Genomic DNA, 17,077 nt, shown 5'->3' with positions numbered 1-17,077 from the left:
CTAGCAGAATGTTTACTATAACTTAACTATGTTTTTGTCTAATCCTTTATTAACACCAGATTCACTTTTCCCTTCTTGGAATGTGGGAACAACTAAAAGATTGGTGGGGATCTTTTTATTACTGTGGTGGAGTTTGATCAGAATGTTTGAAAGCTGTCACTATTAAAGAGTGACTAGATATGTGGCAAAGCATGGATGGAGTCTCAAAACATGAATCCAGGTGACCCACACTTCTGGCCTTATTGCTAGCAGACAGTAAGCTGGTCACCAGAAAAATGTTATGAGAGCAAGTACTAATGACATTGTGTTTTTCATTAACTGTTTAAGGATGTGAATGAAGACCCAGGAGAAGATGTGGCTCTCCTTTCTGTCAGTTTTGAGGACACTGAAGCTACTCAGGTGTACCCTAAGCTGTACTTGTCACCGCGAATTGAACAGTAAGTATTGGTGTCATAATTTTATGTAGCCTGATGATTCTTCTTGTTAATGAGATGTGATTGCTACTTTTGCCAGTCTTAAATTCTTAAAATGGTTTCTCTTTATTGACTTTTGCTTTCTTAAAATGAATTGTATTTAGCGTTTAGATTCCAGATTAAATACAGATAGTATTTGCCATAGTGATCTTTGGATAAGACTTAGCTCTGCAGTTTGTGATGTGAATACTATGCCTGGGTCCAAAATTGTGACTCCTTACGAATGTCCCTGGGTATGTGTGGTTGGGCTTCCCCTGACGGCTCAGTGGTAAAGAATCCGGCTGCCAAGTAGGTTTGGGAAGATCCCCTGGAGAAGGGAATGACAACCCACTCCAGTGTTCTTGCCTGGAGAATCCCGTGGACAGAAGAGCCTCGTGGGCTACAGCTGACAGAGTTGCAGAGACAGATACAACTGAAGTGACTTGGCATGCATGCACTGACTAGTGGAGAGAGGGAACCATGCAGACATGGTGGGGGCGGATCTTTCAGCCAGGGGAGAGCATTCCAGACAGCAGGAGGGAGGCTGCTGGGGACTGGGAATCCCAGCTCTGGGGCTGGTGCCGCTCGGATGAGCTCCTGAAGCACTCCCCTGCATCCCTAGCAGAGTGCACCCTAATAGTTAATGCATGCGGGTTAACCCGTTTGTCTCCCCTCCAGATAGCAACTCTGAGGATGGTGCCCTGCTTGCCAGACTAATAGGTTAGCCCTATGTCCCCTGGCAGTCCATGGGGTTGAAAGAGTCGGACACGACTGAGCAACTGAACTCAACTGGTGTCCCCGAGGGCTTCCCTGGTGGCTCAGTTGGTGAAGAATCTCTGCAGTGCAGGAGACCTGGGTTCGATCCCTGGGTCAGGAAGCTCCCCTGAAGAAGGGAATGGCAACCCACTCCAGCATTCTTGCTTGGAGAATCCCAAGGACAGAGGAGCCTGGCATGCTATAGTCCACGGTATCACAAAAGAGTCAGACATGACTTAGCGACTAAATAGGAACATGTGTGGTTACCTTAAAGAGGACTGCTGAACAGCATCCTACTCAGTTTCTTGTGTATTCATAACTCTTCTCATTGTTTGTAAAAATGTAACCAATATCCTGACAGTATTAACTTATTCAGAAGTTAGTGAAGGGAATATTAGAAGCAGATAGCTTAAAAAGATGACATTTTTTTTTTGCATTGAAATAGTTCTGTATCACTTTACACAACATTCAGACTATGTGGTACCAGTAGTTTGATATTACGTTTGTGTTTTAACTCAGTAACTTTGTTCATCAGTAATGAATCTTATAAGCACTAACCTCACAATGTGCTTATTGTTGGCTAAAATGCTTTAGTAGCTTATTCTACTTCAAAGGAAGTTGAGGTTCATTGAAAATGGATTGTAAGCAGATTTGGTTGGGAACTTCTGACAGGACAGATTTTTCATCAGCAGAGAGAGTTTTTACAGACTCTGCTTGAAATGTATTATTAAAATTCTCTGTAAGTCATCTAGTCAGGGTTGGCTGATTTCTGTCTGAGATGTGGTCACCATCCACATTCACCCCTCTCTCCTTAGTTGCTCTTAATTCATGAATCATGGACATACCATCTTATACACTGATAAAAGACATGGCTCTTTATACTCAAATATGGAAGATTATGAGCATTAATAACCCACAGGCATTCTCTCATCTATTTATATACCTCTGACAATACCTGGAATAGGATCTTAAAGTAGCAGTCACTCAATGAATCTTTTAATTTTTAATTGAAAATACTGAACCATAGCAGTAAGAGGCCAAAGGGTATTGGAGATAATACAGTGAAGTGGTAACAGCAAGGGTTCTGAAGTAAAGCATATGTGATTTAAACCCGGATTCTGTCACTTACCAACTGGCAAAATAGTTAACATCTCTGAATTTATTGCCTCATCTGTAAAATAGGGGTAATCATACCTTTTTCATAGTTTTTTTTTTTTGAGGATTATATTAAATACTGTTCATAAAGCGTTAATTGCAATGCCTGTCACTATGGCAAGTTGGAGCTAGTAATGTTATTATTATTGATATAGTTTACAGGAGAAGAATGAGTGACTGAGTGAGTGGTTAGTAGGACAGATTGGGGCAGAAAAGAAGAAGATGAGTAACCATGTGAGCAAATACTACTTCCAGAGTAGCCACTCAGTACATACAGAATGCATTAAACTAAGAAGGTATTTTGATGATGAGAAAAGAGAGTTGTAAAACAATCACAAGATATAGGTAATAAGAATATTCTCAGTTCAGCTGCAGCCAAGAATTTGCTAGCATTTACATTATTTTTCTTTGAAGTGACTGCTCCTAGTTTACAGGTAAACTTGCTAATAAAATATTTCTCACTCTAAAATCAAAGATATGGTGGGAAAAATTATTAGTAAAGGGTATATTTTAAAAGTGATTTCCTATTTCTAAAATCTAGCTTTCTACACCCCCAACCCCTTTTATGTTAAGAACTGGCTACAGCTTACTTTTCCAGATCAGTTTCCTGTCATTTCTCCCCATGTATCCTGTTTTCCTGTCCTTTAGCTGGACTCCTTCACTTGAAGTTTTCTACATTCACATGTACTCTCTTGCCTCTGTGCCTTTACTAAAACTGTTATGTCCATGTAAAATGCCCTTCTCTGATGCTGTCTTTGTGTTGAAATATTATACATTTTCTAAGACTTTTTCAAATGCTGTCTACCACCCATTTTCCCTGGGAAAAATTAATCCAGCCTTCCTCTGAGTTCTTACAACACTAAACTTATATCACTTTTATAATCTGCATACCATAGATTTAGTTGGTGTTGTGCTTTTTTTTTTCCCCATGTTTTTATCGATATCACAAGCCACTCACGGGCAAGGAGCAAGTCTTTTCATTCCTTTAATACTTTTACAAATGGAGTGCAGGGTAAATAATATCAAATAATAGTAAATAATTGACAGTGTTCTAGGGCAGTAAGTAATTTTCACAAGAAAATGTGAAAATGCATCATTGAGAGGTTGTATGTTTTTACTGTTTGATACAAATGTGGGAGACCCGGGTTTGATCCCTGGGTTGGGAAGATCCCCTGGAGAAGGAAATGGCAATCCACTCCAGGACTATTGCCTGGAAAATCCCATGGACAGAGGAGCCTGGGGGGCTACAGTCCATGGGGTCGCAAAGAGTCGGACACGACTGAGCGACTTCACTTCACTTCACTTCCCTTAATAGAACTGCATGTGTAATACCAAAGAAAATGATTAAACGTTCTTATATCCTTGAGTAAAAGTTGTAAAAAATCAGCTTTTAGAGACAGTTAAAATGGAAAGTGGTCAAATTGTGGTATGATCTTCTAAGGGCTTACATAGTTGTTAAAGTTGTTCGTGTCTTTGCCTGACTCTTACAGAGTTCAGAGCATAGAAAAGAAGTAATGTCATTTCACTAAGGTCAAGGTCATAGGATAGATTTTAGGAACTGAGAGGAGAGCTTGCCACTATATTTAATATTGTGTTAAGCTCTCGTTTCTGTGTTTCATACAATCTCGTCAACTTTTAACTGTTGAGGCATTGATTATAGAGTCAGACTTGGAGAGTTCTTTCAGGAGTCATGGGAAAAGCATCCTATGTGAACCCGCCCGAAGCCGATGCCAGACGCTTGCCCTAGCTCAGGCTTGCACACTTTTTGGCTTCTGCTGTGGCTCTTTCGAGGAAGTCCCAAGTCCCATGCACTGTATTTGACAGGCAGAAGCCCTGGAGATCGACAGCCTGACCCACAGTAGGTAAAAATTGATAAAAGACTTTTCATGGCATGAAAGCTGTCTTGAGCCTGGGAAATAACCTGTTTTAGTCTGGCTGATGTAATGTCTCTGCCCCAGCTAGTCCATGCAGTAGGCAAGGGCACTGTGCTCGCATCAACTAGTCTCAAAAAAGGAAAAGGCTATTCTGTGGTCTTGTCATCACATATAGGAAGAGGGATAAATTTATTTTACCCTAAAGATTTCTAGGGATATGGATACCAAATGCCCCCAAATTAGAGGCTCTCACAAAAGAGAACATCTGTCAGAGACACTGGGTAGAAAACTCCCAAGTGTATTATAATTTATGAGGCTCTGCAATGCAGTCTCACTTCAGAAATCTGTTGTCTGGTGTTTCTGGCAGTGCCGGGACACATGACTGACTGAACGCCTGTATAGTGTTTAGTGCTTGCTGTTTTCTGTTCTCTCGCTGTGTTATGTGTATGGCTGGCAGAGTAAAAGGTTTTGAGAACTTTGTGTTCTTCTCCAACAAGGGACTTTTATAAAATGCACATGTTTCAGGGTCCATACATCTGTTTTCAAAGGAACCCAAGCCAATCAGTTGAATTAGACACTAAATAATGTTCATTAAAAAAAAAAAAGTGGTAAGGTATGCAAGAAAAGCTAATGGTCAGTTATGTAAAGTAGATTTGGGTTGAATAACAGGAGAAGGGGGGTGAAAAACTAGATTCCAAACCAGTTGCCTTCTTTTCCTGGCAGGAAAGCTGGAATCGTAGGGTTACGTCATCAGAGCTGGCACGAATCCTTCCTTGCCTTCACCTCTGCCCCAGACTATGGCAGTTCCAGCGGTGACACCAGAGGTCAAATGGCAGCAGAGGCTGCACAGTTCTCTTCCCCAAAAGGTGTGGGCCTGTCCTTGGCTGCAGCCGGTTAGTGGGAATGGTTTGAAGAAAACCAGCTCGTCACTCCCTGTGCTGTTCCCACTCCGTGCATAAAAAGAGGACTTAAGCCCCTGAGGCGGACCAGGTGGCATCTTTCACAAGTACAGAATTTGTTTTTAGAACTTTGTGTTGTTGAGTTACGGTCCCGCCTTGGAAATAAATACTCAAAGCTTACCAGCCCACAGACATTCACCATTAGTGAGGCCTGTGTGCCTGCGAATATCCATGCATTCATTCTTTCAAGCAACAAAAACACATTGAAAAGTGACCCAGTATAAGGTCCTTTACTAGATGCTTCAGAGAATATCAAGAAAAATGAGATATGGCTTATGCCCTTAGTTTGCATATAATCAGTAAGGGAGATCAGAACAAATATGGCAAGTTCCAACTTGTGTGTAGAAATAGCACAATAAGACTTGGCATGAGAAGCCCTCTGTTCCTCTACTTGCTAACTGGCAGTCTTGCTCAAGATACTTTAACCTTTTTGAGCCTCATTTCATCTTCTGTAGAGGGAGATACATCTTAAGCTTCAGTTTCATCCACTCCAAGGGGATACGGAAGTGCCTACAGTAGTGTTTGACTCATGGTTGATGTTCTGTTAGTGCTTCTCAAGTTATATAAACACCCAAGAAAAGATATTAATTACTGAAAGACTTCAGGGAAAGAGAAGGAGATCATAGTTCCAATAAACTTGTTGAGGAGAGGACTTTGGAAAACTTTGGAAAGTATGGCTCTGCCAGTGTGATGTAGCTTTTCTAGAGATTAGATATGGTAATACTGTAGCAATAAAAATATATTTGTTTAGTGTTTTGAAATGTTCAAGTTGCTTTACAATTTACCATCCCATCTAATCTTCATGGTAATATTCCTGGCTTGCATTTTTTAAAATTAACGTATGGTTGATTTACAATGTTGTGTTAATTTCTGCTATACAGCAAAGAGACACAGTTATACACACACACATACATACACACACACACACACACACACACACACACACGTTCCTTTTTGTATTCTATTGTGTTTTACCATAGGGTATTAAATATAGTTCCCTGTGCTATACAGTAGGACCTTGTTTTTTTCATCCATTCTGTATACAGCAGCTTCTATCTGCTAACCCCAGCTTCCTGCTCCATCCCCCTGCAGCATCCTCCCCTTTGGTGACCACAAGACTGTTCTCTGTGTCCATGAATCTGTTTCTGTTTCATAGATAGTTTCATTTGTGTCATAGTTTAGATTCCACATCTCAGAGTTATCATATGGTGTTTGTTTCTCTCTTTCTGACTTCACTTAGTGTGGTAATCTCTAGTTGCAGCCATGTTGCTGCAGATGGCATGATTTCATTCTTTTCATAACTGAGTAGTATTCTATTGTATATATGTGCCACATCTTCTTTATCCATTCATCAGTAGATGGACATTTAGGTTGCTTCCAGGTCTTGGCTACTGTGAATAGTCTAGCATGAGTTTCATAATACATCTTTTCCCCTCTAAAAGCTGGATTTCTTAGATCCTTCCTGGTATCCTTCACTGTCTTTACTTCCTTTCCCAACACATTAAATTATGCTAAATTATGTTTCCCGTGATTCCACCCTAGGGCTCTTTCATGGCCTCACCTCTTTGTGGACGACCCCCAAATCCCCATTTCTAATCCCAGCTTTTCTCCCTGTCTACAGGTCTGTTTTTCTAGCGATTTGATAGATTTTGTGTCTGTGCGTTCAGCTGACACCTCAAATTCAAAGTGTCTGAAATGAAACTCACCATTCCTCGAGTGGATGTTTCTGCTTTGCAACCTTCTTTCTGTTCACAGTGCTCCCATGGTCTTCAGTGCCCAGTGCTGTACCTCAAGATCAATAGGCAGCCCATTGTTCGATCCTAGAAACCCTCTCTCCACAGTGGCTTTATTTTTGTCATTCTTCCTGTCATTTTAGTTCTTCAGTTGCCACGTCTCCTGATGGCCTTTTAACTTTCCCTGCTACTTCAGTTTATTCAGCACAAAACTCTTCTGTCTTCTTAAAGTAAGTTCTAGTCATTTCATGTCCTTTCCTTGCTCCATCCACACCACCAGTGCCTCCCTGTTACCAACTGAATTAAGCACATCTCTCTCATCATCCACAGTATTCTCTCTTTTAATCCCATCTGGTCTTTCTACCCTGATCTGGCCTCTATATTTCCTGTTGTTCAGCCAAACTGGTTTTTGGTGTGTGATTTCCTGTGGACACAGTTTTTTTTTTTTTCACTGTTATACCTTACTCCTTCCTATACTTGAACATTAAATTTCTTTCCCTCTCCTGTGAGGTCTGTCCTCTTAGGCCTTCTCCCTCACCACCTCCTTTGTGGTGTGATTGTGACCACCACCGTCTGTGTCCGCAGCATGACTGTACTCTCCCCTGGTTGTGCCTCTGTTGTCATATTGTTTCCCTGGACTATAAACTCCTCATGGGTGGGCTTCTTCTCCTAGCAGTTGAAGCCTGGCAAGCCACAGCCCACCTCCTGCCAAGCTGGCCCTGCCCTTGGTCCCCACGTGAGCTCAACCACAACCCCCACTGATTAGACTCCTTGGTGGGGCAGAAAGCTCTGAACTCCTTATATCCGTGCCTGTGAATGCAAGTGGTTTCCATCATTTCTTGTTGCTGTGCTTTGTGACCAGCCAGCAGCCTTGTTCCCCTTGTGGACCCTGGCTTTGGAGAGGTGGAATTTATTTTGTAGAGGGGCTTATCAGCTGAATCCTGGAAGTGGTGCATATGCTTGTGATCTCATATAATATATAAAGTATGAAGTGTTAGTCACTCAGTTGTGCCCGACTCTGTGACCCTATGGACTGCAGCCCACCAGGCTCCTCTGTCTATGGGATTTTACAGGCAAGGATACTGGAGTGGGTTGTCATTTCCTTCTCCAGGGGATCTTCCCAACCCAGGGATTGAACCCAGGTCTCCCGCACTGCAGGCAGAGTCTTTACCATCTGAGCTACAAAGAAGCCCATGTGATTGCATATGACCTGTCAACTCCTCCTTCTGTGGTCTCTCCAGCCTCCCTTTCCCTGTCTTTTCCCCATGGTGTGCCTAGCCACAGATATAATCACTGTAAATATTTGGCTGGCCTGTAATCCACAAAGGCTGGGATAAACTGAAATTTGACCAAAGGGACTAGAGAAAAAGGGGATGAAGAGAACTGAATATTAATACTTAGAATTAGGGGTGAGAGTCAATGAGATTGTGGATATTAAATTCAGATAAACCAGATAAAATAAGTTAAAAGCAGTGAGCTAATTCAGTATTTTGTGAATTTTATTTAAATTTGATACTGAATGCAACATCTTAACAGGATGGGAAATTTTCATTTTAGATGCTAAAAAGATTTTTTAGAATAATTGAAGAGGCGTGCGATTAAACACAAATAGATTTAAAAGAAATCTTGCCCTTTAACTTTTAAAACTGCATCAGTTGTCTCAAGAAATGGACCCCAAATCTCTTGGGGTGATTTTGTGTCAGGATTTAATAGAACATCATAGTAAATATGGTTTAATTTAGCTTTACTTATGTTTACTTGAGTCACAGAGATAATCGTGTAAGAAATATTGTGCTGCTGGAGATTTTTTTTTTTGCCTTTGATAAATATATAGTCCTGAATATGCTAAGACAACCAGCTGTCAGGAGATGCATATTTGGTTTTAGTGGAACAAGCTATCTTCGCCTCTGGGGACTTGAGATGTTCGTTTTACTAGTCTGGGAGCAGGGCCAGAAGGGTTCTTCGTGACTTAGAATGGAATTCTGAAGAGTAAGTTCAGCAAGTTTTCATTAGCAAGTTTGGCCTTTTGTCTTGCCCCTGCCTCCCAAAAGATCAAGAGCTCAGCCTGCACTTTGAAACATTACAATGAAGAACCAGAACAGAATTTAGTTCTGGGAGAAAAATCAGTCAGTCCCCAAATACCATATTTTGGGAAACATTCTGGTGCAGAACTCCCACCTCCCCAGCCACCCAAGTTAGTGATAGATTAATGTTTTTAATCTAGCTTTCTTTTCAGGCAAACAGTAGACTTTCAGAAAGAAGATGTATATAAATCTGTGATAGCTTAAATCTCACTGGTACATGGTTCTTAAACTTGTTTGACCTTTAAGCTCTTAGATTTGTTTTGTGTCTTTGGGCAGTTCTCTGCCTTGTTTCTTTTAAATGCTTTTCTCTTCTCTATAGTGTAATGATTAGCTTATATTCTTACAACTTAGCTTGATATCTTTAAACTATAAGATATAATGTGTCCCCACTTAAGAGCTGAGGCCAAGCACCTTTCCATTAAATAGCTCAAAGATTTTGTGCCGAGTTTTTTCTGTAATGAAAGTGAGAAGTTTATGATTTTCAATTTAAATGTATGTATCTCAACAGTGAAGCTCTGAGCACTGATCATTACATATAGCCAGTGTTCATTTATATTTCACAAGTAGGAAAATATTCCTCAATGGAAGGTCTGAGATGAAGAGTGGATAGTTCTTGAAAACATTAAGCTGTATTATAAGCAGGAGCAGAGAAATTACAAAGCAGAAGAGAAAATGGTCTAGAATGTTCCAGAACTGATGGAAGACACCAAATAAAGGAAATACAAGGAATCTCAATAGCCTAAATAAAAAGAAATTGACATCTATACACATCCTCTGAATAGCAAAGATGTAAAGTATCTGAAATAGACACATCATGTGTAAAGGAATAGCAGACTGATACAGACCTCTTTGAAAATCTTGGAGAGCCATGGACTTTATCCAGGGAAATATACAGGTGCAAAAAGTTCAAATGCAGTTTTGAGAGTACCACACCTGCCCCTAAAATCAGTTCATAAACTTTGTTTAAGGATCACTGTTCTTGGTTTCATTTCTGCATTGTTAATTGCCTTCTACAGTATCTCATGCTGGAACAATCACTGAAGCTTTGAATTTAATATCTAGAGTGTAAATCATCATCTAACATTACCCATTTCCTCTTCCTCAAAATCTGCTTTCTTTCTATATTCTTATTTTCAGTAATGATTTAACTATCCTTGTACTGACCTTAGCCATGAAACCTAGGCATCCTATTTTTGACCTTCCTCCCACCATTGTTTCCTGAACTTAAAAGCTAAGTTCATTCTCTTTTCTCATAAGCAATCACTCACCAGTTTTATCCAACTCATTACTTTTCCCTGTATCTCCCAGGCATATTCCTTTTTAAAAAAAAAGGATTATCTATTCTACTTTATGTTCAGGTTCCAGCATTTTTTCCTTCATACTGTCTTGAAGTCTGAACTCCTCCAAGACTGTTTCTTCTTATCCCATTGTTGCAGCTACTTTACCCTTCAATCCTTTTGGTCAGGAACTGAGTGGAAGTACAATAGAAATCCGTGTGTAAAAAAGGTGGCATGAACGTATAAAAAAGTTGATCATTGATGCTATGAGGCACTCATCCTCATTCTTTTTAAGTGTGAGGACCTGTTTTTAATGTTGAAACCTTTTATACAAGGTTGACTACAAAAAATCAACACAAGAAAATTTTAGTATGATGGAATTGTTCTGTATCATGATGGTGGTAGTAGATATACAACTCTATGCATTTATCAAAGCTCAAAGAACTGTGTGTCACAAAGAGTGAATTTTAGTGTGGGTAAAAAATAAACTTAAAAAACATTTCACAGACTTATGTAGAAAATAGTAGTACTTTTTAGCATTTCATGTTATTAGTGATGAATTAAATACCTTTTCAGTGAACTTACATTTTATTAATCATAATAGGTTATATATTGGAAATAGGTTATATATTCTTCTCTGGACTTCCCTGGTGGCTCAGACGGTAAAGCATCTGTCTACAATGCGGGAGACCTGGGTTCGAGCCCTGGGTTGGGAAGATCCCCTGGAGAAGGAAATGGCAATCCACTCCAGTACTGTTGCCTGGAAAATCCCATGGACAGAGGAGCCTGGTACGCTACAGTCTATGGGGTCGCAAAGAGTCGGACACGACTGAGCAACTTCACTTCACTTCAGGTTATATTTAGGTTGTATAACCTAAATAGGTTATATAAATTGGAAATGGATATATATATATATGTTTATATACACACACACACTTGTATGTGCTATATATTTGTGGATAATATATGTATATAGGTATGTGTATGTATATATGTATCAGTTCAGTTTAGTTGCTCAGTCATGTCTGACTCTTTGCGACCCCATGGACTGCAGCACGCCAGGCTTCCCTGTCCTTCACCAAGTCCCAGAGCTTGCTTAAACTCATGTCCATTGAGTAGGTGATGCCATCCAACCATCTCATCCTCTGTTGTCCCCTTCCCCTCCTGCCTTCAATCTTTCTCAGCATCAGGGTCTTTTCCAGTGAGTCAGTTCTTTGCATCAGGTGGCCAAAGTATTGGAACTTAAGCTTCAGCATCAGCCCTTCAGATAAATATTCAGGGTGGATTTCCTTTCAGATTGACTGGTTTGATCTCCTTGCTGTCCAAAGGACTCTCAAGAGTCTTCTCCAACACCACAGTTCAAAAGCATCAATTTTTCAGCACTCAGCCTTCTTTATGGTCCAGCTCTCACATCCATTCATGACTACTGGAAGAACCAGTAAAGTAATGTCTTTGCTTTTCAATATGCTGTCTAGGTTTGTCATAGCTTTTCTTCCAAGGAGTGAGCATCTTTTAGTATGTATATGTATATATACATTTGTGTATATATACATACATATGCATATTTTTATATATGTGATATCACACACAGCATTTACATAGCATTTAATTGGAATTCAGATGCTTAGTGTTCAGTAAATTAGTAAACCTGTAAGTCTAAGGTCGCATAGTATCTTGAAGCCAAAAGATTGAAAAAGTTTGTTACAAGGGGTGTATAATGAATGACCATTTTTCTAAGAATGATGATGTTCATACTTATCAATATTTGCTTCAGTAAGAGTACATTTTAACTTCCTTCTTGTTCTCAAAATAGCTAACATAATCACTACGTTAGGAAGCAGTTTTTAACCTCATTGTTTTGTCTCATAGTGGAAGGACAGATTCATGAAGACCCTGCCACTTGCATTCCTCTTTGCTCAATACAAGCACCTAGGTTTCTGAGTTTAGCTTACAGTGGAGAGAGAGGAGCTCCAGGAGCAAGGATCCAGGGGGCTGAGCCCTGACACTTTGGGACTTTCCTCTGATGTTTGGGCCTTGATTTCCAGGAAACTTATGGGTTCACAGCACTTCTTTCCCAGGGCTTCCTGCTCTCAGATGTTCCAGTGGTTCTCATTTTTCTCAGTATGTTTCCATCTCCACAAGGATCCGTGAATTGGTCTGTTGTTGTTCAGTCACTAAATTGTGGCTGATTCTTTGTGACCCCAGGGAATGCAGCCCTCTAGGCTCCTCCTCTGTCCATAGGATTTCCCAGGCAAGAATACTGGAGTCGGGGAATCGAACCTGCATCTCTTGCATTGGCAGGCAGATCCTTATCATTGAGCCATCAGGGAAGCCAAATTGGTCTATGACATTAATATGAACATAATAGCTTTTACTTAGTTTTCAGAGCAGAGTGTGGATGTGCATAGGATGATAAGTCAGTTGGGTTTTAAAAATAAAGTCATTCTACCTCATCTTCTTCATAAAAATGTATATGATTTATGTCCACAACATGATTTCAAAGGGTAATTACTTAATACCAAAAGGTAATGGCATGGTTCTTGATTACAAGTGTTTGGTAGGAGTAGGTAATGACTAAAGCTCTAAATGTATAAAATTAATGTATAAAGTGGAACCCCTATACTGTTGTTGGAGGAAAGGTTGAACACCAATGTTGTCAGATTTTACTGTGTGACCTTTTATTAAAGAACATGTAATTTGATCCTGGTTTGTCTGATTTTGAGTCTTATAATATAGGGCTAATAATTATATTGGACTTTTTCTGCACTGGTTAAAATTCAAACATGCTGTCTTTTACTAGCAGCACTAATGACTTTAATGAATGGAGAGGCCTTTAGTTTAAAACAAAACAAATGATGAGTTAACATAATATTGTAATTAGGACCATAACAGGGAATGGACATCCTTTCTGTGAACATTATCTTTTATAGACAGCTTCAACAAAATAGAGGTCATACCTGAAAAAGACTGAAATCTGCTACCTTGCCAAATTTCAGCTAAAACCAAGCCATTAATTTGAAGAATTTATACATCAGTGGAAAATCTATTTTACCAACAACCTTTTTTTCTCTTACATGTAAAGAGCTTTGCCCTCCTGCTTTTTAATCCCTCCCATCCCTACTCCACCCCAATCTTTGAAAAGGATGATGTAAGATTGGGTTATTTTGTGCCAAGTTTTCATCCTGAAACACGTTTTTATAGCTGTGTTTCTCTGAGAAAAGTTTGTGACCAAATGGCGATAACGTTTCCATGTTTCCATTTCCTCCTCTCATCTTATGCTTTTGTGCAAACTTCAGTTTTGTCAGAGTTTGACATGACCAGTATAATATGTGTGCTAAAGAAAATTACACTGAAAGCTTTTGAAGATTTAGTCATTATGCTCAATATGTATTGAGTATATGTGGTTCCTTGGGAAAAACATTCAATATATGTGGTTCCTTGGGAAAAAAGACTATAGAGGGTATTATTATTTTTAAATTTTAGATTCTTCTGTTCATACAATTGAAAAACCCTTCAAAATATTTGTTTGTAGGTATCATTTGTTTTAGTGATTGGTTTCTGTTATTTCTATTCTATTAGTGACTCTTCATTTACTTTTTGCACATACTTTCTTAAGGACACAGATAAACTTTGGAGCCCTGTTTTTTCTTGGTCAGTAGAGAATTTAACATTAAAGGCCCAGATGGTAGAAACAACTGAAATGGTTGTCAGTAGGAAAATGACTAGAACTTTTGGCATAGAATGAAGCAGTAAAGGACCAGGTAGATTTCTGTTTACTCACATGGAAAGTTTTCTCAGTTTAAAAAAAAAAAAAAAAGAGCAAATATCAGAAAGATGAGCAGAATTGTACATTTTTATGCTTAAAAAAAGCTAAAAATCAAAATCATAGTATATATTCTCTACAAGGGAGTGTGTGTGTATGTGGGTGTGTATATGTGTACTGGATACTAATGGTAGCTGATACTTAATGAGTACTTGGGTCACATGTTTTTAGCATGCTGTACCCATTAACTCACTCAGTCCTCACAGCAACCCTATGAAGTTGGTTACTACTGTTGCCCCCATCTTATAGATGATGAAGCTGAAATTCAGAAAGGGTCTCTTCAGTTCACTCTCTGTCTGCCTCCTATCCTCCCATAATCTTAGGAAGAAAGCCCAAAGCTTTTTACTTGGTACTTTAGTTAAAGTGTGTTTCTTCATTTATAGCTTTGATCTTTTTCCTACTTTCCACTCCATACTCAGTACAGACAGATATTTCCTAGTCAGTCTTCAGTTTCCTTACACACTTTTGTTGATCAGAGCAGTTTTGCATGTATACCTTTCTGGGCTGATTTTTATAGATTTTTTTGGAAGGATCCCCCATCTCTTAGTTCCAAAGGCTAACATAGCTTGAAGACTAACTGGGTCCAAGGTGTGATTCAGCCCTTTTGCCCAAATTCTCAATTCTCGATAAATGTAGTTGAGCCAAGGCATACTCCTCCCCTCTGCTCTCAACAGCCACTTCACTTCTCTCCGGCCCACCTACCCTTCCCATCAGGAGCAAGTCTAGTGAAACACCAAGGCAGAGCACTGCTTGGCCATAAGACAGATGGCGGTTTATGGCCTGACTGTAACTTTCTGGTTCTGTGAACCTAGTGTAAATTACATCTCTGTGACTCAGTTTCTTTATCTATAATCCTCATAGAATTTTTGCTAAGATTGAATGAGAGAATGTATATAAATTGTTTTAAGATCAGTTCAGTTCAGTTCAGTCACTCAGTCATGTCCGACTCTTTGCAACCCCATGAATCACAGCACACCAGGCCTCCCTGTCCATCTCTAACTCCTGGAGTTCACTAGTGCCTGGCATATTGTAAACACCAGATACCTAATAAGTTGCTGTGTTATTATGACTGTCATCTCAATCAACGTCATCATCTTCCTCCTCCTCTTGAAATACTTGGAGATCCCGATGTTTGAAAATTCTACTCCAGTTACTTCCCACCACGACTATAGGTATTATCAGTCCCCTGAATTCATTTAGGATAGGCTGGTGGGGGAAATACAGGAATAGACATGAGAATATCATGGTAACTGTGACAACCATGACCATCAGTGGGCCACCTCAGACTGCTGACAGGCTAGACCTGTTGAATATTAAATCTGGATACTGCTCAGCCTCTGAGATCTTCAGACTGAAACAGGCTTTCAGTCAGAACAAGAAGGTCTGGAAAGTCTTCAGCACTCTAGTGAATCTGTACTGATTTTGGCTTGGGTCTTAGTCTTAAGAACTCTTACATGGATCAGATTTCCAGCATTTTTAGGAATTTTAAGAAAGGTCAGTATGGGCTTTTCAGTTCAGTCCGGATTTAGAGGTGTTCAGGATTCCCAAAGGGAGTCATGGAACTAAGGAAGTCGTCTTCTGTGTTGACCAGATTGTCTGGGTCCTGAGTTGGGCTGGTTGCAGAATGAAGTGGGATCTGAGGATCTGCCTGTCATTTGGGCCTTTCTGGAAATCTGAAAGGAGGATTTTGCACATAATCCCTGTTCCTCTGCATGATCACTGTTGCTTGCATACACAACAACTAGAAAGTTTCAGTTACTTGCAGAGTGAAGAGAGGGCCTATCCGGACCCTGACCTTGGACTGACGAATTCTGAACGCAAAGATTACAGTAGGCCTCAGGGCAGCTTTACCCTGTTAAGCCTGGCATGGAGCCTCTTACTCCCACCAGCTTTTTGGAGTCCTGTCTGTCCTTTCTTAGAAATTAAAGTCGCTTCCTTCTTCATTTTAACGAGTCATTTTTAACTTTTACATCATTGGCTTAACACACTCGTTAAACAGATTAAGAACTTTAAAAATATTATTTAGATTTTTTTTGCCCCCTTCCTCTTTATCTTTCATTTTTTAAAGAGAAAAGACAAGTGGTAACAAGTACATTAAAAATTTTTAATTTAAAAAAGAAGTACATTAAAAATGATTTTTCTCATTAGGAACTTCTTTTGGTAACATGCCACATTTTCTCATGTGGATGTTATTCTTTGTCTTGTCGTGTGGTCCTGTCCTGGGCAGGGCAGGACATATAGCATCCTTAGCCCAGCCTGTTGCTTGAATGACCCCTCAGATATTGAGACCACTTCATGGTGCATGTCCCCATGCATTTCCATATCCCCCTAAGAGGGTGCTGTCACCCCAGTTGAGAGGGAAAGTAATAACCTTTTTCCTTTGAGTTCCAGATTATAAAATGAGTACTTTGTTAGACTGTTTATCTGAGAACCTTAGTCCTATTCTTAGCAGAGATTTCTAGGAATCCCAGAAGTGCTTTACTCTTACTCTGTGGTTGTCAAGCCTCTTACTTCCAGACCAGGATCTCATCTGTTGGGATGTAGCATCTGCAGAGACAGTGTCACATAGCTCAGGCTGGCAGATTTCAAGTTTGGCCTTGCCCTTCTGTGTTATGGCACCCTTCAAATTGGGTTGCATGGAGATGTCTGCTTTGGGGCTGCAGTAAGGGTATCATGACTTTTTAAGATTACTAATTTTTCCTAGAGTGACCAGCCCCCTACTAATAAGTTACATTTAAAATTGTATGCGTATGTTGATTATTTGGACTCTGGGACATGCTTTGCCATGGAAACCGTTCAGTACGTAGTTAGGTTACCAAGGAAACTAGATGTTCTCAAGCCATAGTGCCTGCCATGTAGAGCAGCACATTTAGAGGGATAGGGCCCAGTCCTTTTATTCCTCTTCAGTGGCTGTCATTTGTACAGCTTGCCTTGCTGGGCGGTGGCAGGGGGCCAGCAGTGATC

The 17,077-nt window shown here is 39.9% G+C and overlaps 1 protein-coding gene across 4 annotated transcripts in view; it reads left to right on the top strand.

Moving 5' to 3' along the window:
* The window catches only part of BABAM2 (BRISC and BRCA1 A complex member 2), a 410,927-nt gene that overhangs the window by 212,314 nt on the left and 181,536 nt on the right, over nt 1–17,077 (top strand). For all 4 annotated transcript variants that reach the window (XM_040224352.1, XM_040224354.1, XM_040224353.1 and 1 more), the window contains one exon: nt 328–437. In XM_040224352.1, the coding sequence (XP_040080286.1) occupies nt 328–437 (110 nt within the window). The remainder of the gene's footprint in view (nt 1–327; nt 438–17,077) is intronic.

The sequence above is a fragment of the Oryx dammah genome, unplaced genomic scaffold, assembly GCF_014754425.2.
Source record: "Oryx dammah isolate SB20612 unplaced genomic scaffold, SCBI_Odam_1.1 HiC_scaffold_25, whole genome shotgun sequence".
Classification (NCBI taxonomy): domain Eukaryota; kingdom Metazoa; phylum Chordata; class Mammalia; order Artiodactyla; family Bovidae; genus Oryx; species Oryx dammah.
Note: the sequence above shows the minus strand (reverse complement) of the source record. Positions and strands in the feature narration are given on the sequence as shown.